The following is a 21,181-nucleotide window of genomic DNA, read 5'->3' on the forward strand; positions in this document are numbered from 1 at the left end:
TGATGATGATGATATTTATTTATTTATTTATTTATTTATACCCCACCCATCTGGGTGGGCTTCCCCAGCCACTCTGGGCAGCTTCCAACAACATATTAAAGGACAGTAATGCATCAAACATTGAAAGCTTCCCTAAACAGGGCTGCCTTCAGATGTCTTCTAAAAGTCTGGTAGTTGTTGTTGTTCACTTTGACATCTGGTGGGAGGGCATTCTACAGGGTGGGCACCACTACTGAGAAGGCCCTCTGCCTAGTTCCCAGTAACCTCACTTCTCACAAGGAGGGAACCGCCAGAAGGCCCTCGGTGTTGGACCTCAGTGTCCAGGCAGAACGATGGAGGTGGAGACACTCCTTCTGGTATACTGGACTGAGGCCGTTTCAGGCTTTCAAGGTCAGCACCAACACTTTGAATTGTGCTTGGAAGCCAATACTGGGAGCCAATGCTGCTCCCAGTCACCAGTCTAGCTACTGCTAGATGAAAACACAAATACTGTAGTTAAAACACAAACAGCAAAGCAATAGCACCCTCCTCCTGCAAACACATTTAAAAGACTGTAGAATATTAATCGATTAATCAATAAATTTATTTATACAGTGCCCCTGATAGTTTTCAGGGAGGCAGGGCTTATTCAGGGCTCCCTTCACATGCAAGCCTTTCTGTTTTCTCTTTTAACATCTCTGGATGCTCTCTTCCAGGTTGCCGAAGCCGTCGCCACGTTCCTGATCCGTCACAGGTTTACAGAGCCCATCGGTGGATTCCAATGGTGAGGCTTGTCGGGCAAAAGCAGCCCCAGGCTCGTCTCTTCCCTTGCACAAAAGTCGCCCACGTGGCGCTGTTCCTGCCCTCCTGAAATACAACCGGGGGGGGGGGGGAGTTTCCTGCAATGCCTGAAAAAAGAAAATGCATTATTATCACATCTGACTAAACTCCAAAGTTCAGTCAAAGACTGAACTTGCCCAGATAGCACTGATCGGATGGAAATAGCTCTGCAGGTCAAACTGTAACTGAGCTAGGTGGCTGCTCGGTTTTAGCTGAGCTCACTATTACAGTGGTACCTCGGGTTACAGACGCTTCAGGTTAAAGACGCTTCAAGTTACAGACTCCGCTAACCCAGAAATAGTACCTTGGGTTAAGAACTTTGCTTCAGGATGAGAACAGAAATCGCTAAAGTGGTTAGCTAAAGTGGTACCTCAGGTTAAGAACAGTTTCAGGTTAAGAACGGATCTCCGGAACGAATTAAGTACTTAATCCCAGGTACCACTGTACTGGCTTGTGGAGATGCTCTGCATGTATTTATAAGAATAAGAATAAGAATATCTTTATTGTCATTGCCCCCTTCGGGGACAACGAAATTACTTGACTGCTCCATAAAAACACTAATTAAACAATACAATATAATACAGCAAGGAAGATTAGATGACTTTCAAAGTCCGGGCTTCCCATTCAGGGCCGAGATCGCTCTGGAGAAGAAGCTGTTCTTAAGACGACTTGTTCTTGTCTTCATCGACCTGTATCTCCGTCCCGACGGCAAGAGCTCGAAGAGACAGTGACCAGGATGCGATGGATCTTTTACTATGTCCAGTGCCTTCCTATGGCACCTTGTGGCATAAATCTGCTCTAAGGTGGAGAGTGGGCAGCCAACAATGCTCTCTGCATTGACTAGTTCCGCAAAACAGCTACTTGAAGAAATCCCCAAACTTAATATTTGTCAACTTCAAACGGAGCTCAGAATCCAGTTAGGCAATCAAGCCTTTGCAGTTGAATTAGGAGGCACTGAGAGACGGCAATTTGCTGCTTTAAAGCGAGCCAGGGAGGAGGGAAGGAAGGGGAGCCATGGCGAGCCGTAGTGGAGGGACGGACAGGGGCCATGGCTCCGAAATCTTCCCAGGGGAAAGGGGAGGCTGCTGGCAGAGCGGTGGGGCTCCCACCCCCAAAGAGCAGCCCAGGAGCGCGGGGCAACGGCGCACAGCCTGCCCGCCACTCCCAAACCAGAGAGCCAGTGTGGTGGTGTGGTTAAGAGCGGTGGACTCATAATCTGGTGAGCCGGGTTCACTTCCCCGCTCCTCCACATGCAGCTGCTGGGTGACCTTGGGCCAGTCACACTTCTGTGAAGTCTCTCAGCCCCACTCACCTCACAGAGTGTTTGTTGTGGGGGAAGAAGGGAAAGGAGAATGTTAGCCGCTTTGAGACTCCTTAGGGTAGTGATAAAGCAGGATATCAAATCTAAACTCTTCTTCTTCCCAAACCTTCCCGGGGCTTCAGGGGAAAGGGGAAGCCGCCAGCACCCTGGGAGGGCGGGGCAACGGCGCACGCCGCACTCGGGTGATTTGGCTCCAAGGACCACACATTCGCTCCATAAGATGCACAGACACTTCCCCTTACAGTGGTACCTCTGGATGCGAACGGGATCCGTTCCGGAGCCCCATTCGCATCCTGAAGCGAACGTAAGACGTGTCTGCACGTGCGCGGGTCACGTTTTGCTGCTTCTGCTCATGCGCGTGACGTCATTTTGAGTGCGCATGCGCGAGCGGCGAAACTCAGAAGTAACGCACTCCGTTACTTCTGGGTCGCCACGGAGCATAACCCGAAAATATTTAAGCTGAAGCGTATTCATCCCGAGGTATGACTGTACTTTTTAGGAAGGAAAAGGTGTGTCTTATGGAGCGAAAAATACGGTATGCACCTGTTGCTTGTGGGCGACTGGGCGAAACCAGGACGGGCCCGTCTCATTCTCACAAACGCGGAGCAAGTATTACGTGGTGCCTGTGACCCGTTGCTTGAGTGTGTAGGGGCCGGCTGGCTTGGGCAACATGGCGCCGTAATTCTGCTCTGAGTTTACCTCTCTTTCTCTCTTCCTCCACAGTGTTTTTCCTGCTTGTTAATGCCCCGACGGTCCTCCCGGCACCGACTCCCCTTGTAAATAAACCTGCACCAGAGGGCTATGGTGTTTTCTGTCTCCTCCTCGGCCGTCCCTTTCAGTTGCCAACTCGGACCAACTGGCGCCAGGGCCCAGTCCGTGGCCAGACCTTCTGCCGCCGGACCCCCAACCTGGTCCGTCCCTGGATCGGGGGGGAGGCGCCTCCTTCCCGTCGCCCTGAAGGAAGTAAGCCGGCTCTCTGCGAAATCACGTGTGGATGCGAAGGATTCTCTACGCAGCCCCTCCTGGAAGTTTTAGGAAATCCTTGGCCCGGACGGACCCCATCGAAGCCCCCTCTCCCCTTTGGTTTTTCTTAAGCATGCAGGATCCCGCCATCTCAAAGCTGGGCTCTCCGCTTCGCTCCTCCAGAGCAAGGCTTTCATTCTTGGGTTGCTTGGGCCAATCTTCCTCCCACCCTCTTCCTCCCGGCGAGTTCTCAGTAGCGCAGGCTGCCACGATGCGTAGAAATCTGAAACGCATCGCTCCATCCGTGGCTTGTGGCCTGTCGCCTCCTTGACCGACCTTCTGTGTTTGCATTCCCCAGCAAACGGGGGCTGCGTTTCGGTTTGGTTGACACACCTGCGTCCACCAAGGGGATTCAGGAAAGGAGCTGAAAAGCAGGGGGGGGGGTTCTGAGGTTTCCCCAAGCCTGATGTTTGAGAGCCCAGCCCGGCAGGTACTCCAGATGTTCCCTGCTGGCCGGTGGCATTGAAACAGCTGCCAGAATTGGGCGGTTCAGATTCACACGGCGCTGTGCAGTTGCGCCAACCATCAGCAAGCAAGAAGAGGGCAGTGTTGTTTTAGGATTACAGAAATGGGAATGGGGAGCAATCCATTCCTTTGCTTCAGGGCTGCAAACGACGGTTTGGGCATCCTTCAGCTAAATTTCAAGGAAGCAACCCCTAGATTTAAAGCGCCTTTATGGCTCTTGTCAGTTCCGGATCTCTGGTGGGGATAACGTCCTAGAGCCCAGACCTCTGTGTATTTGAGGAGGTGTTTCTCATGCGTTCGCACTTCCAAGTCCCGGTTGAGAACAGGAGAGTTGCCCCCCTGAGCAATATTTTCAATACTAGGGGAGAGAGAGGAGCGTATTTGCATTGGGGTTTGGGCTCCATGGCTCTTAGAGGCAGGGATAGAGGCTGTGTCAGGAGCCTTGATAGTTTTCACCGCGTGCTGCAGTCAAATCCTTCTCCAGCCTCTCTTGCAAAAAAAAAAAAAAAACAGGTGAAGAAAAGCAATGTGAAATAATACGCAACAAGCAAGGAGGAGAGACTTTGGGAAATATCCCCAGCCATCCCCTGGGAAGTTCTCTTGCAAACTCCTTGTGCGGCTCCTGTTCAGTTCAGAGGGGTGTTGGCCAGAGACCTTCCTGGGGGATTGGGCCCTGTCAGGCCCAGAAAACCCAAACCCTTTGCCAGATGGGTGAGGTTGGTTTTGTGCCTATGTCCCAAGCTGAGGAATAGGGGCTATGACTTCTTCCTCACGCAGGAACGATGAGCGAGGCATGTTGGAAGACACACCCTCCACATTGATGCCCTGAACGTTTTCCGGTTGGAAAAGTTTCTGGAATTTAATGCGTAGTCACAGCCCTGCCAAAAAAAAAAAATCTGTGTTTGAGCAGCCTGCCCTTGCGGTCTCTTGCCTTCTCTGCCACAATGGCCCTCGCATCTAAGATGGAAGCCCCCCATTCTGCTCCATGGACTGGAGGAAAAAGCCCCAAACTCGCATGGTTGCTGCTCAGTCTCCGGACATGGCGCCCAGGCCCCAAACACCAGCTGGAGTGAGGAGGCAGGAGAGGAGGACCCCTCCCAGTGCAGTTTCCAAATTTTCACCAACACTTCCCTGGTTGCCTTTGTTTTCCCCTTTTTAGGTCTGGCAGTGGTACCCAAGGATGCTCTCCTCTTACCGGGGAGCAGCCCAAAATTAAGGGGCCGCCTCTGGAAGTCGGATGGGCGAACCTGATCCGGCTGCGTCCCTTGTTTTGGCAGGGAGGGCTCTATTTCCCCCCCCCCCTTCAATTTTTTCCGGGGGTCTTCCCTTCCTTCCCTTTGATAATCGCCACTCAGTCAGATGTTTAGGGTGACAGTGCTTCCAATGGTTTGGGGGGGTCTCCTATCTTCCCCCTCTTCTCCTTGCTTTTGAATGAGCTGCCTTGGAAAGACGTTGCCCGTCTGCCTGCGCATTCGATGCCAATTTTTGCCAATTTGGTGGTTTTCTTTGAACCTGTTTGAAAAACGACCTCCCATGGCGTATGCAGCATATATCACAAAACGCAACGCAGAGTCGCCAGGTGACGGTCCCCCTTCGGTTAGGTACTCTGTCTGTGGGTCACTTGCTACCTTTGGGGGCTGGGAAGCGTCCCTAGATTCTCCCGCACCCCCCACCCCCGCCACGAACACTCCTTCCCACCCCAAACTCTGAACCTTCAGCATAATTTTCTTCCCCTTTTCTGGGGTGGGAGGCAAACCGAATCTGGTTCAACAAAGACTAGAGTCCTCGTTTAGCCTTGCCCCCTTTAAATAACACATACTGTACTGTTGGCAACTTTTTCTGTGGGGGGTGTGAGATTTTTTTTTGTCAACTCCCTGCTGATGACGACGACCACCCTTGTTTTATGAAAATAAATATTTCGCTACCTGCCGTGGTACGGCTTTGTGTGTGTGTGTGTGTTCTTGTTTTTTTTAATTTCCAAACAATAAGAAAAAAAGAAAAATTACAAACATCAAATTCAGCATCCATGTTTGTTTTAAAAAAACCCCAACCTGTTACATAAATAAAAAAATACCTAATTACTGTAAACTTTTCTTTGCTGTATACAAATACATCACAATTAGAAATTTTGAATTGAAACTTTTATATTATAAATAATATTTCACATTTCCTCCACTCCCCTTTACCCACGTGTGATCTCAAATTTTTACTTCTTCCGTCTTGTTGTGTTGTTATAATTTAATCATTATTCAGTTAATTTATTTCCTTGCTTACCCCTGCACGTTTTACACATTATTAATATTCCAGTTCCGGAACCATGTTTTTTCATATATTCCTTTACTCCATCCCACTCTTTAATTATTCTCTGATTTGAATGGCCTCTAATGATTGCCGGCAACTTTGCCATTTCCACAAACTCACAGTTTGCTTTGCCATTCTAATAATGGTGGTATTTTCTACCCCTTCCAGTTCTTATCTGGGAATGTCATTTGATATTAAGCCTAACAAAAAAAGCCCGTGGTTTTTTGGCAAACGAAATCTTCAATAATTTTTTCAGCTCATATACCATGTTCCAATTTTTATTATTATTTTTACAATTTTACATCCCCACCGTGTGTGATAAAAGGTTCCCACCTCCCTCTTACATCTCTAGCATAAGTTTGATTGCTTTTTGTAAATCTTGGCCAGTTTTTTCAGAGTGAGGTACCAGCGGTAAAACATTTTCATCATGTTCTCTCTTATCATATAACAGGCTGTGAAATTGATATCCACCTTCCACAATCTTTCCCAGTTTTCTTGTTGGATTATATAGCCAAATTCCTTTGCCCACTTTATCATTACTTCTTTGGTTGTTTCATCCTTCAATTCCCACTCTTAATAACAAATGGTTTGTGTGTGTGTTTAATGGTTCTTTGTATATAGTAGGAAATGGGGGCGGCGATAGAGGTTAAAGGGGGCCTCTTTTCACCTGGGGGTCACCTGGGGGTGGGAGGGGCCAGGAGCAAAAGGGGCGGGGCAACAGAGGAAAGGTTCATGCAAACTATATATTGTTACGGGTTTCAGAGAGTGGGGTCAGTTTGGATGATGCCCTGAGTCCCAATTCTTGGGATCCTGTGTCCCTGGAGGTGGAATGTATGAGTCCCAGGCTTGGGTCTCCAGCTGTTATCGGACTACAGCTCCCATCATCCCCGACCACTGGTCCTGCTAGCTAGGGATGATGGGAATTGGAGTCCCAAAACAGCTGAAGACCCAAGATTGGGAAACACTGGTATAAGAGCAACCTTGCCAAAGCAGCCCTTTGAACGGATTTGGCTGGCGAATTAAGCACCACAATTAGCATAACTAAAGAAGTTGCTCAGTGCCATAGAACAAGTGGGTGGGCATCCTGCCATGACCACCAGCTGCTAGGTAGGAGAACAAAAGGCAGAGTTGTGTGTGAGCTGGAAGCTGGAGACACAAGAGACCTGCTTGCTCTGTGCTGGAGTCAAAGCTATGATTAACGCAAAAGTGAGATCTTTGGATTTATTAATGCTCTGAGATTAAATTAATACTCAACTTGTACAGTCATACCTCGGGTTACAGGCGCTTCAGGTTGTGTTTTTTTGGGTTACGGACCCGCCGAAACCCAGAAGTACCGGAACGGGTTACTTCCGGGTTTCGGTGGTTGCGCATGTGCAGAAATGCTAAATTGCGCTTTGTGCATGCACAGAAGCCCCAAATTGTAACCCGCGCTTGTGCAGATGTGCTGTCGTGGGTTGCGAACGTGCGTCCCGCACAGATCACGCTCACAACCTGAGTGGCCACAGTATATACGCGTAAATAAAACCAGATATCGTAAAGACACCACAAGTCTCCACCGATCTTCATTCCAAGGGGACCAAACTCTGGGCAAGCTGCTGGCATCTCACCCTTCTGAGATTGGGGTGGCGTAAGGTAAAAGGTAAAGGACCCCTGGACGGTTAAGTCCAGTCAAAGGCAACTATGAGGTTAGCTCTCATCTTGCTTTCAGGCCAAGGGAGTCGGTGTTTGTCCACAGACAGCTTTCCTGGTCGTGTGGCCTGTAGGACTAAACCACTTCCAGTGCGATGGGACACGGTGATGGAAACCAGAGCGCATGGAAATGCCATTTACCTTCCCGTCGCAGTGGTACCTATCTATCTACTTGCACTGGTGTGCTTTTGAACTGCTAGGTTGGCAGAGGCTGGGACAGAGCAATGGGAGCTCACCCCATCGCGGGGATTCGAACCGCCGACCTTCCGATCGGCAAGCCCAAGAGGCTCAATGGTTTAGACCACAGTGCCACCTGCGTCCCTTTTGGAGTGTTGATAACAACACACCGAGCCAGAGTTCTCTCCGTCCAGGCAAGCAGAGAGGCACGATTACATTTCAAGGTCAAATATCAGGGAGGCAGGAACACAGGACAGATGCATTGCATAGCAAACCCCACCAGTTTTAGTCTATGCTCTATAAAGTCCTTTATTTGGTCTGTCCTGAAGCTTCCAACATTCAGTTTCATTGGAGGGCCATATTTTTCCCTTCTGACTAAGCACCGGGAAGAACTTTCTGACAGCAAGATGGGGGGGTGCAAAGGGTGCTCATCAATGTTTCCTCTTCATCCTGGAGAAGAGTGACTAGTGGGGTGCCACAGGGTTCTGTCTTGGGCCCGGTCTTATTCAACATCTTTGTCAACGACTTGGATGATGGACTCAAGGGCATCCTGATCAAATTTGCAGATGACACCAAACTGGGAGGGGTGGCTAACACCCCAGAGGACAGGATCACACTTCAAAACGACCTTGACAGATTAGAGAACTGGGCAAAAACAAACAAGATGAATTTTAACAGGGAGAAATGTAAAGTATTGCACTTGGGCAAAAAAAATGAGAGGCACAAATACAAGATGGGTGACACCTGGCTTGAGAGCAGTACATGTGAAAAGGATCTAGGAGTCTTGGTTGACCACAAACTTGACATGAGCCAACAGTGTGACGCGGCAGCTAAAAAAGCCAATGCAATTCTGGGCTGCATCAATAGGAGTATAGCATCTAGATCAAGGGAAGTAATAGTGCCACTGTATTCTGCTCTGGTCAGACCTCACCTGGAGTACTGTGTCCAGTTCTGGGCACCACAATTCAAGAAGGACACTGACAAACTGGAACGTGTCCAGAGGAGGGCAACCAAAATGGTCAAAGGCCTGGAAACGATGCTTTATGAGGAACGGCTAAGGGAGCTGGGCATGTTTAGCCTGGAGAAGAGGAGGTTAAGGGGTGATATGATAGCCATGTTCAAATATATAAAAGGATGTCACATAGAGGAGGGAGAAAGGTTGTTTTCTGCTGCTCCAGAGAAGCGGACACGGAGCAATGGATCCAAACTACAAGAAAGAAGATTCCACCTAAACATTAGGAAGAACTTCCTGACAGTAAGAGCTGTTCGACAGTGGAATTTGCTGCCAAGGAATGTGGTGGAGTCTCCTGCTTTGGAGGTCTTTAAGCAGAGGCTTGACAACCATATGTCAGGAGTGCTCTGATGGTGTTTCCTGCTTGGCAGGGGGTTGGACTCGATGGCCCTTGTGGTCTCTTCCAACTCTATGATTCTATGATTCTATGTCCTTTTGGGGGCCCTTCCAACGCTTCAATTCTATGAGTCTTATCATTCTTTCTGCGCTACATGCAAGAGGCCACTAGGTGGCAGCACCCCCCCAACATCTTAGACCTACTGAAACTTCTCTGCAGCAGCCGCAAGTTTGTACCAGTCGCTCGTGCCTATTTGCTAAATGAGGTTTTGTCATCCTGACGTTCCTGATAATTTGCAGATTTGCCAAAGCTTTTGCTGCCATCTTGCTGGGGACTGTAACTCTCATAGATTTTTATTATAAAGGCAAAGGGACCCCTGACCATTAGGTCCAGTCGTGGCCGACTCTGGGGTTGCGGCGCTCATCTCACTTTATTGGCCGAGGGAGCCGGCGTACAGCTTCCGGGTCATGTAGCCAGCAGGACTAAGCCACTTCTGGCGAACTAGAGCAGCGCACGGACACGCCGTTTACCTTCCCGCCGGAGCGGTACCTATTTATCTACTTGCACTTTGATGTGCTTTTGAACTGCTAGGTTGGCAGGAGCAGGGACCGAGCAACGGGAGCTCACCCTGTCACGGGGATTCGAACCGCTGACCTTCTGATCGTTAAGTCCTAGGCTCTGTGGTTTAACCCACAGCGCCACCTGCGTCCCCGATTTTTTTTATTATTATTATTATAGTGCATGTTTATTTTCATGCTTTATGTTTGCACAAAAACCTTCCAGTCATTAGGAAGGAGCATGTGTATAGCAAACAATTTTGTTGTTGTTTAGTCGTGTCCGACTCTTCGTGACCCCCTGGACCAGAGCACACCAGGCACTCCTGTCTTCCACTGCCTCCCGCAGTTTGGTCAAACTTATGCTGATAGCTTCGAGAACACTGTCCAACCATCTCGCCCTCTGTCCTCCCCTTCTCCTTGTGCCCTCCATCTTCCCCAACATCAGGGTCTTTTCCAGGGAGTCTTCTCTTCTCATGAGGTGGCCAAAGTCTTGGAGCCTCAGCTTCAGGATCCGTCCTTCCAGGGAGCACTCAGGGCTGATTTCCTTCAGAATGGAGAGGTTTGATCTTCTTGCAGTCCATGGGACTCTCAAGAGTCTCCTCCAGCACCAGAATTCAAAAGCATCCATTCTTCGGCGATCAGCCTTCTTTGTGGTCCAGCTTTCACTTCCATACATCACTACTGGGAAAACCATAACTTTAACTACACGGACCTTTGTCAGCAAGGTGATGTCTCTGCTTTTTGAACCGGCAAGCCACTGTAGTATCCCTGCCAAGAAAACTCCATGGACATAGCAAACAATAAGTTCAATTAATTAGAATCCTGCATTTGCTTATTTTATTTTTACATGAAATATGCTCTTATAAAGATATGTACAGTGGTACCTCGGGTTAAGAACTTAATTCGTTCCGGAGGTCTGTTCTTAACCCGAAACTGTTCTTAACCTGAAGCACCACTTTAGCTAATAGGGCCTCCTGCTGCCGCTGCACGATTTCTGTTCTCATCCTGAAGCAAAGTTCTTAACCCCAGGTACTATTTCTGGGTTAGCAGAGTCTGTAACCTGAAGCGTCTGTAACCTGAAGCGTCTGTAACCTGAAGCGTCTGTAACCCGAGATACCACTGTACTCTCAGTTATGCACTGCGGAGAGTTTAATGCAAGACACTTAGCATTTTGAGTGCATAATGTTGTTTTGGATTCGTAATCGTTTCCCACAACAGCCCTATAAGGTGGGTCAGTATTGCTTCCCCCCCCCATACTCAGCCCCCCCTTCCCTTAGAACTTGCTTTGAGTTTGATTGTTTGGGGAAGGAAAGAGTAAGAATTAACAACAACTCTGGGAATCTGGGCGCAGAATAGCGAGCTGTGTGTCTCTGCAATGTGATGCCCTTGGCAGAGAGTTTTCTCACACCTCCTTGCAAAAACTGCATAAGTGTGCGGATAAGTGCCAAATGTGGGGAGTCCGGGACGTGCAGGAGACACCTGGGTCTGCTTCAAGCAGGGCTGTTCTCTCTTTTCTGATCTCTCAAACGCACAACTCAGCAACCAGCTTTGTCCTCCCTAGACGGGGGGAGCCTCTTTGGAAGCAGCTGGCGAAGAGCAATTTTATTGCAGGACTGAGAAGCTGGGAGTTTTCAGGTTGAGGGAGAATCGCTCTTTTGCTAATAATCTTGTTGGGTTTTGTGTGTGTGCTTTTTTAAACCACCATTGCAGACATACAACATGGGCATGTCCCGTTTTATACTGTTTTTGGTCCAAGGTTGTTGCCCACTCTGATGTTGTACTGGCTAAACCTTTGATACCTGCAGAAGTTTGTGCATTTTAAAATTTACCGTATTGTTTGTTTTTATTTTATCATAGATCCTCATTCTGTATTTTTATGTTGTGCACCACCTGCAATCTTTGGGTGAAGGGTGGTATACAAATTTAATATAATAATAATAATAATAATAATAATAATAATAATAATAATACATTTGGAGGACCAAATATTCTCCAGCCTTGGACTAGATGAATCTCAGTCTGCTCCAACAAAGCACTCAACTGTTTTGTTTCTTTTAACTTTTAATCAACTTTTTTTTTGTTCTAAAAGAGACACTCATATTTTAAGCTCTTAGTGGGAGAAATTCCATCGATGTCTGGGACGCGTGGACGGTTGGACGTGTGAGATACAGGCGGAGAGGGAAAGAGAGGGGGCTTGTGTGGGATGGAGAGACCGTGTATCATTCTTTTGTCTCCCAGGAGGCTCTCTCTGAAAGAAGAGGCACAGTCCGTTTCTGCTCCAGTTAACCACAATTTCACTTTTTCAAATATTGACTCGGCTGGCCTCAGGCCACCGGGAGGTGTGTGGACCCACAGCAACTTGGGAAGAAAGCAGCTTTCTTTTGCCCCCGCGCATGCATGCTGCGCCAGTTTGGTTGCCACTGAGATTTTCTGCCTTTTGGTGGGCTGGGTGCCTTTAATAGCAGCAGAGCAGGCAGAAATCAACCTGCGAAGCTGATCCCATCAGTGCTTCTATGTGTCGGGAAAAGCTTCACGTTGTGGCGCTGGGCAGCTTCTGAGCAAGGACATGTGTATGTTTTGATGGTGAATTTCAGCTTCCGTTCATGAAAGAAATCAAGTGTCTAGACCTTCGGATTGCAAAAGAATTAATAATAATAATAATAATAATAATAATAATAATAATAATAATAATAATGTATTTATACCCCACCCATCTGGTTGGGCTTCCCCAGCCACTCTGGACGGCTCCCAATCGAATATTAAAAACAAGATAAAACATCAAACATTAAAAACTTCCCTAAACAGGGCTGCCTTCAGATGTCTTCTAAAAGTCAGATAATTGTTTATTTCCTTGACATCTGATGGGAGGGCGTTCCACAGGGTGGGTGCCACCACCGAGAAGTCCCTCTGCCTGGTTCCCTGTAACCTCACTTTTCGCACTGAGGGAACTGCCAGAAGGCCCTTGGCGCTGGACCTCAGTGTTCGGGCAGAACACTGCTCCTTCAGATATACTGGGCTGAGGCCGTTTAGGGCTTTCAAACCATGGAGAGACCTGGTCTGAATAGAGACATTGGATTCTTATCTCATTATACATGATAAAGCTATTTTTGGCCATCTCACCCCTTGCTTTTTCCTGTAAAACCAATTGCAGTCGTTAACAGTCGTCAACAGGTTTACCACCCCTTTCAGACAATCACCCATTCCCACCACCCTTCTGAGTAATACCCCTCCCCATCCTCTCACTATATATAAGAGTCTGGTGACTTCTGCTTCAGTGTATCTGAAGAAGTGTGCATGCACACGAAAGCTCATACCAATAACTAACACAGTTGGTCTCTAAGGTACTACTTTGTCCATGGAGTTTTCTTGGCAGGGATACTGGAGTGGCTTGCCGGTTCGTGCTCCAGGTGGATCACGTTTAGTCAAAACTCTCCACTATGACCTGTCCATCTTGGGTGGCCCTGCGTGGCATAGCTCATAGCTTCTTTGAGTTATTCAAGCCCCTTCGCCACGGCAAGGCAGTGATCCATGAAGAATGGGTGCTTTTGAATTATGGTGCTGGAGGAGACTCTTGAGAGTCCCATGGACTGCAAGAAGATCAAACCTCTCCATTCTGAAGGAAATCAGCCCTGAGTGCTCACTGGAAGGACAGATCCTGAAGCTGAGACTCCAAGACTTTGGCCACCTCATGAGAAGAGAAGACTCCCTGGAAAAGACCCTGATGTTGGGAAAGATGGAGGGCACAAGGAGAAGGGGACGACAGAGGACGAGATGGTGGGACAGTGTTCTCGAAGCTACCAGCATGAGTTTGACCAAACTGCAGGAGGCAGTGGAAGACAGGAGTGCCTGGCGTGCTCACGAAGAGTCAGACACGACTAAAAGACTAAACAACAACAAGGTGCTACTGGAAGGAATTTTTAAAATTATTTTATTTTATTTATTTTATTTTGTTAGGACTTTCAAGGTCAGCACCAACACTTTGAATTGTGCTCGGAAACATACTGGGAGCCAATGTAGGTCTTTCAGGACTGGTGTTATGTGGTCTCGGCGGCCGCTCCCAGTCCCCAGTCTAGCTGTTGCGTTCTGGATTAATTGCAGTTTCCGGGTCACCTTCAAAGGTAGCCCAGCCTAGAGCGCATTGCAGTAGTCCAAGCGGGAGATACACAGAGCATGCACCACTCTGGCGAGCAGCACCAGAGTGATATCTCCCCGTTGCAAGCCTGGGCTGTGTCTATATAGATTGTCGATTGTCTGGTTGCTCCCACCTCCATAGACCTTTGCATCTCCTGTCCCACACCTGACAGGCCACAGATTAAATAAAATGAGACTAGGAAGTCATAAAACACGATAGGGATACATTTGAATTTGCAAGTAGGTACAACAGGGACAATACAGATATAGCAACAGTTAAAAAATATATAAATTAAAACTTAGTCACTAACATATAACCTAAAATTATCATTTAAAACCTTAACTATTATGATAGCACAGCTTGTTCCCTATGTTTTATGGCAATCACACAGAATTTGGCTACCCTGATCTTAAAAAGTAGAGACATCACCTTGCCAACAAAGGTCCGTATAGTAAAAGCTCTGGTTTTCCCAGTCGTGATGTATGGAAGTGAGAGCCGGACCATCAAGAAGGCTGATCACCGAAGAATGGATGCTTTTGAATTCTGGTGCTGGAGGAGACTCTTGAGAGTCCCATGGACTGCAAGAAGATCAAACCTCTCCATTCTGAAGGAAATCAGCCCTGAGTGCTCAGTGGAAGGACAGATCCTGAAGCTGAGGCTCCAAGACTTTGGCCACCTCATGAGAAGAGAAGACTCCCTGGAAAAGACCCTGATGTTGGGAAAGATGGAGGGCACAAGGAGAAGGGGACGACAGAGGACGAGATGGTTGGACAGTGTTCTTGAAGCTGCCAACATGAGTTTGACCAAACTGCGGGAGGTAGTGGAAGACAAGAATGCCTGGCGTGCTCTGGTCCATGGGGTCATGAAGAGTCGGACACGACTAAACGACTAAATAACAACAACGTGATCTCAGGATCCCTGTCCTCTACCAGGGATTTTAGACATTGAAGTTCGGATTCATTTGGAGATTTTTGCATAGCAGGGGTAATAAATACCGAGTGTATATCCCCGTAGAAACAGCCGCGTAACAAGGCATGAGAGACAGTTTCTACCTCCATCAAACCACAGGGGCAGAGTATAAAAAAGGCTGCTGGATCTAGTTTCACTGTGGCCATGTGGATCACAGCCGTCATGATTTGTGCACCATCTCCCCAGAGCTGAGACCTCGCTCGTGGAGCCTTACGACACTTAAAGATTTATGCCATCGCAAACGTCGCAAAGGTTGTCATGAACAATAAATAAAAGGCATAAATCCTAACAAGATCTAAGAAGAAAGGTACAAAAAAATTAATCTGTTCCAGAAGTCCGTTTCAAAACCAAAGCGTTCCAAAACCAAGGAGCGCTTTCCCATAGAAAGTAATGCAAAAGGGATTAATCCGTTCCAGACTTTTAAAAACAACCCCTAAAACAGCAATTTAACATGGATTTTACTATCTAACGAAACCATTGATCCATAAAATGGAAGCAATAAGCAATGTACCGCAGTCACACAATCAATCAGTAAAAATTGATATGGACTTTTGTGTGTGGTTTTTTGAATGTTGGTTTTTCTGTTTTGTTTATTGTTATTTTTTGATATTTTTCATGTTGTTGTGTGTAAAATACTAATAAAATTTATAATTTAAAAGACAAAAACGAAAAAAAAACAACTGGGTTCCACACAGTCACAAAAACAAAGCAAAAAAGCTGCAAAAACAACAATGCAAAATAAATAGCAAAAACAGACAGACCTCAGTGTAACACTCAAAACTGAAGTGTGGCGCTCAAAACGGAGCACGGAAAAGTTTGCAAACCGAAACACTTCCTTCCAGATTTGCAGTGTTTGGGTTCCAAGTTGTTTGAGTACCGAGGCGTTTGAGAACCAAGGTACCACTGTACCGGCAACAAAAATCCATACCCTCAGCTTTTGCAGCTGGAGTCAGTCCAGGCCCCGCCCTCCCAGGCCAGGTGGGAAAAGACCTGCAAGGCAGGGAAGCAGGTCTTCCAAGAATCACAGCCAAGATGGTCGCAGCCAAAGGTTCATGGGGAACCTGCGATCAGGATTCGAACCCAAGAGCAGCTATCCCCTCTTGTGGCTTCCAGCAACTGAGATTCAGAACCTCCGACTGCGGCTCCATTGCGGCCAGAGGCCACCGACAGCCCTTTCCTCCACGAATTTGCCCCATCCTCTTAAAGCCGTCCAAATTGGTGGCCAATCACTGCACCCAGTGGCAGGGAGTTCCATAGTTTAACGATGTGCTACATCAACAGGTCCTTTCTTTCTCGGATGCCTGAGAAAACCTTTGCCAAGGTGTGGTTTGGCTGTGGTTCACTCCGAGGTGGTCTTTCCGGACCAGGCTGTGTTGGGATAGGGAGTGGGCCAAGATTCTCTCCCCACACCTGAGCCCCTGGCATTCGCCGAACCCAGCTGAGAGCCCTTGAACTGTTTAGTCTTCCGGGCTGGTGCCACACGGCCTCCGAAATTCCTGTCCATGTTCATGGAACCACTTGTTGGCCACTATTAAAGAGAGGTGGGGATTAATAATACAGTGGTACCTCAGGTTACATACGCTTCAGGTTACATACGCTTCAGGTTACATACGCTTCAGGTTACAGCCTCCGCTAACCCAGAAATAGTACCTCAGGTTAAGAACTTTGATTCAGGATGAGAACAGAAATCGTGCTCCAGTGGCGCGGTGGCAGCGGGAGGCCCCATTAGCTAATGCGGTGCTTCAGGTTAAGAACAGTTTCAGGTTAAGAACGGACCTCCGGAACGAATTAAGTACTTAACCCGAGGTACCACTGTAATAATAATAATAATATCCCTCATTTCCCCCTGACAGGAACTACTCAAGGCAGCTTACAGTTAAAATAGAAACATCTAAAAACACAGAAAGGAAAAAGCAGTAACTAAAAAACAATTAAATATGAGTCTATTTGGCAACATTCATGATTATTCGATATGTTTGGTACAAAGAAGAACCTTGTATTCATTCCACTGTTGAATATATTTTACACCACTCATTCTTTTTCAAGCATTCTTTGATTATTACGATTATCATTCTATTATCTTGCGCTTTTATTCTTCCTGCTCTTATGACTGTTTTTATTATTACTTCTGACTTGATGTTTTCAAGTTAAATAGAAAAGCAATTTAGATATGGATATGGATATATAGATGAGATCTCTTAAGATATACAGAGCATTACGATAAAAGCAGCATGATAAGAGCGTCTCCATCCCCATCGTTCTGCCCGGCCACTGAGGTTCAGCTCCAAGGGCCTTCTGGCGGTTCCCTCCCTGCGAGAAGTGAGGTTACAGGGAACCAGGCAGAGGGCCTTCTCGGTGGTGGCACCTGCCCTGTGGAACGCCCTCCCAGCAGATGTCAAGGAAATAAACAACTATCTGAAGACATTTGAAGGCAGCCCTGTTTAGGGAAGTTTTTAATGTTTGATGTTTTCTTATATTTTTAATATTTTGTTGGAAGTCGCCCAGAGTGGCTGGGGAAACCCGGCCACATGGGTGGGGTATAAATAATAAAATTATTATCATTTTTATGATACCCACGAGACTGTTTTCATTCAAAACAGGCTGTTCCCCAAACCCTGTTGGTCTTCACTTGCCAGCAGGAGGACAGCAAGGAGGGAGCCATTCTGACTTCTCCAGGCAGGGAGTTTCAAAGTTGCCTGGGAGAAGCCACTGCTGAGAAGACCCTGTTTTCCCTGAAGGGCCTCCCTAAAGTTCTCAAAACTCCGGCAGGTTCTTATGGGGAAATACAGTCCTTCAGATAACCTGGACCTGAGCCATATAGGGCTTCATAAATCATAACCAGCCCTGTATTTAACCAGACATCTGTAGGCAGCCCTGTTTAGGGAAGTTTTTAATGTTTGATCTTTTATCATATTTTTAATATTCTGTTGGGAGCCGCCCAGAGTGGCTGGGGAACAAATATATTATTATTATTATTATTATTATTATTATTATTATTATTATTATTAGGCTGCTGAAGAAGAATTCAGAGGTCGTGGGGAAAGAGAGAAGAGGCAGCCTATGGGTCAAGTAAAGGGACCCCTGACCATTAGGTCCAGTCATGGCCGACTCTGGGGTTGCGGCGCTCATCTCGCTTTACTGGCCGAGGGAGCCGGTGTACAGTTTCCGGGTCATGTGGCCAGCATGACTAAGCCGCTTCTGGCAAACCAGAGCAGCGCACGGAAATGCCGCTTGCATTCCCGCTGGAGCGGTACCTATTTATCTACTTGCACTTTGATGTGCTTTCGAACTGCTAGGTTGGCAGGAGCAGGGACCGAGCAACGGGAGCTCAACCCGTCGCGGGGATTTGAACCACCGACCTTCAGATCGGCAAGTCCTAGGCTCTGTGGTTTAACCCACAGCGCCACCCATATAGGGCTTTATAAGTTATAACCAGCCCTTTGAATTGTGCCAGGAAAAAAGACCTGCTTTATCACGGGAATCGTCTGTTCGCCATAACCACCCCCGGTCAGCAATCCAATTGCAGCTCTTTGAGCCAGCCGAAGTTATTATTATTATTACATTTATTCGTCGCTTTTTCTTGCCACATATCGGCAAACTAGAAACGATTGTCCTGTGCCATGCAAACACAAGCAAAGAATGGCAATTCCCCTGCCTGGGTCTTTTCCTGGCAGGCTTTTTGAAGAAAGGGCAACCAGGGTCAAACTTTATTTTATTTTTTATATAATTTTTATTAATTTTTCTGCTTTACTATTTAAAGTACAGGGCTCATTTTTACATCCTTCATATCTCAATGATGTCTTCTCGTTCCATGGCTCATTTGGCATATCATCAATCCCTGTATATTTTACAAAAACGTTACCATTGTTCCATTATTACATCCATTGAAACTTATTAACACTCCTGAATTTATCTTAACGCTGCCCAGGAGTCACATTTGGGACGGTAGGACGTTCGCCCCTTTTTAAGCATCCCTCCCCACAATTGAAGGCAAAACTAATTTATATAATTTATTGTTATATAATAGTAATTTATTGTTTATTATTTAATAGGACTAATTTAGGCAGCTAGCCCTGGTGATCACCTAATGTTTATTGGATGGATTTCCCCCCTAAATTGATTTTTTTAATTCTGAATTTATTGTTATTCGCGTTTTATACTGTATTTTATGCTGTTTTTTGTTGCATCAATTAAGTGTTTTAAATTTCTTGTTAGCCGCCCTGAGCCCAGTTTTCTGAACCAGGAAGGGCAGGGTATAAAAAAAAATATTATTATTATTAAACATGTCTATTTCACTTCCCAGCTTTTGATGGCATAGCAGTGAAATTGACCGAGCTCCTCGGTCAAGGAGTGAGCCCCCTACCCTCGTAGGAACTTGACGACTGAAATTAGCCGGTCAGTTCCTTCCTTCCTGCACCCTAAGCTCTGCCTCTTACCCCATTTGTCTCCGGCAAGGACCGGGCAGCCAGCGTGGAGGGTGTCGTCGTCCCCGTCCCCGTTCCTGCGAAGGTTCCACCAAAAGAGAGCCGCGTTCTGCAAAGGGGACCAGAAAATAAGAATGTTCATGGCATGTCTGCAGACAAATAACCCAGGCTCCAGATTTAGCAGCATGGCAGGCGCCCAGCTGAGTGCACAAATCCCGTTCCTTTGAGCATATACAGGGGTCAGTTTCCCTGAAAAAACGTGCTGAAAACAGGTAAAGGTAAAGGACCCCATCTCGCTTTCAGGCCACCTACAAGAAACCTCTGACCTCTGTAATTGCCAACAAGGGTTTTGCCACCAAGTACTAAGTCATCTTTTGCAAAGGGATCAAATACTTATTTCACTCATTATAATCCACATCAATCTCTGACTTTTGTCTTCCGTCTTTCTGGGGTTTTTCCTGTTGTTATTCTGTCTCTCACAGCTACAATAAACCTACCATTAAAATTATGGACTGGTAATTTATTCATCAAGGGGCAAATGGGCAAATTTAGCAGGGGATCAAATTCTTTCCCCCCTCACTGTAGGTACTCCTGTGGCAGGAAGGTAAGCGGTGTTTGTCCACAGACAGCTTTCATGTGGCCAGCATAAACCACTTCTGTTGCAACAGAACACAGTGATGGAAACCAGAGTGCGTGGAAACGCTGTTTACCTTCCCGCTGGAGCGGTACCTATTTATCTACTTGCACTGGTGTGCTTTCGAACTGCTAGGTTGGCAGGAGCAGGGACCGAGCAACGGGAGCTCATCCCGTCGCGGGGATTCGAACCACCGACCTTCCGATCAGCAAGTCCAAGAGGCTTGGTAGTTTGGGCCACAGCGCCACCCACGTCCCCAGGGAACAAGAACCTTCATGGCATGTGTGCAGAGAAATAACCTAGGCCCCAGATGAATGCACAAATCCTGTTCCTCTGAGCATGCGCAGAGGGGCAGTATCCCTGAAAAAAAACATTTGCTGAAAACAGACAGCCCCCTGAACACAAAGGGGTGTGTTGGCACAGCTGCCAAAGGTGTGGGTGGATGATAAATTTGAGCCTCAGATGCCTCTTTTTTATATGTTCAAGGAAGTTGACGACTTGCTCCTAGAATCATAGAATAGAATCATAGAATCATAGAGTTGGAAGAGACCACAAGGGCCATCGAGTCCAACCCCCTGCCAAGCAGGAAACACCATCAGAGCACTCCTGACATATGGTTGTCAAGCCTCTGCTTAAAGACCTCCAAAGTAGGAGACTCCACCACACTCCTTGGCAGCAAATTCCACTGTCAAACAGCTCTTACTGTCAGGAAGTTCTTCCTCATGTTTAGGTGGAATCTTCTTTCTTGTAGTTTGGATCCATTGCTCTGTGTCCGCTGTGTGGTGTAGTGGTTAAGAGCGGTAGTCACGTAATCTGGGTAACCGGGTTCGCGTCTCCACTCCTCCACATGCAGCTGCTGGGTGACCTTGGGCCAGTCACGCTTCTCTGAAGTCTCTCAGCCCCACTCACCTCACAGAGTGTTTGTTGTGGGGGAGGAAGGGAAAGGAGAATGTGAGCCGCTTTGAGACTCCTTAAAGGGAGTGAAAGGCGGGATATCAAACCCAAACTCTTCTTCTTCTTCTTCTTCTCTGGAGCAGCAGAAAACAACCTTTCTCCCTCCTCTATGTGACATCCTTTTATATTGTTGAACATGGCTATCATATCACCCCTTAACCTCCTCTTCTCCAGGCTAAACATGCCCAGCTCCCTTAGCCGTTCCTCATAAGGCATCGTTTCCAGGCCTTTGACCATTTTGGTTGCCCTCCTCTGGACATGTTCCAGTTTGTCAGTGTCCTTCTTGAACTGTGGTGCCCAGAACTGGACTCCTCTCTCTCTTTTGATCGTGTTACCTTTGATACCTCTTTTCATGCCCCAGAGAACC

The 21,181-nt window shown here is 47.1% G+C and overlaps 2 protein-coding genes across 3 annotated transcripts in view; one reads left to right on the top strand and one right to left on the bottom strand.

Moving 5' to 3' along the window:
- The window catches only part of PPME1 (protein phosphatase methylesterase 1), a 38,845-nt gene extending 33,288 nt beyond the window's left edge, over nucleotides 1–5,557 (top strand). The window contains exons 13-15 of one of the 2 annotated variants that reach the window (XM_083499781.1): nucleotides 696–763; nucleotides 1,195–1,254; nucleotides 2,864–5,557. In XM_083499781.1, the coding sequence (XP_083355907.1) occupies nucleotides 696–763; nucleotides 1,195–1,216 (90 nt within the window). In that variant the 3' untranslated portion in view covers nucleotides 1,217–1,254; nucleotides 2,864–5,557. The remainder of the gene's footprint in view (nucleotides 1–695; nucleotides 764–1,194; nucleotides 1,255–2,863) is intronic. The other variant, XM_083499780.1, reaches the window with a different exon arrangement.
- A 9,794-nt stretch (nucleotides 5,558–15,351) lies between these two features.
- The window catches only part of P4HA3 (prolyl 4-hydroxylase subunit alpha 3), a 39,423-nt gene continuing 33,593 nt past the window's right edge, over nucleotides 15,352–21,181 (bottom strand). Inside the window, exons 12-13 of the mRNA XM_083499716.1 lie at nucleotides 19,239–19,335; nucleotides 15,352–16,330 (exon numbers count right to left, since the gene is read on the bottom strand). Of these exons, the coding sequence (XP_083355842.1) occupies nucleotides 16,260–16,330; nucleotides 19,239–19,335 (168 nt within the window). The 3' untranslated portion in view covers nucleotides 15,352–16,259. The remainder of the gene's footprint in view (nucleotides 16,331–19,238; nucleotides 19,336–21,181) is intronic.

The sequence above is a fragment of the Podarcis liolepis genome (genome assembly GCF_965112155.1).
Source record: "Podarcis liolepis genome assembly, chromosome: 4".
Taxonomy (NCBI): domain Eukaryota; kingdom Metazoa; phylum Chordata; class Lepidosauria; order Squamata; family Lacertidae; genus Podarcis; species Podarcis liolepis.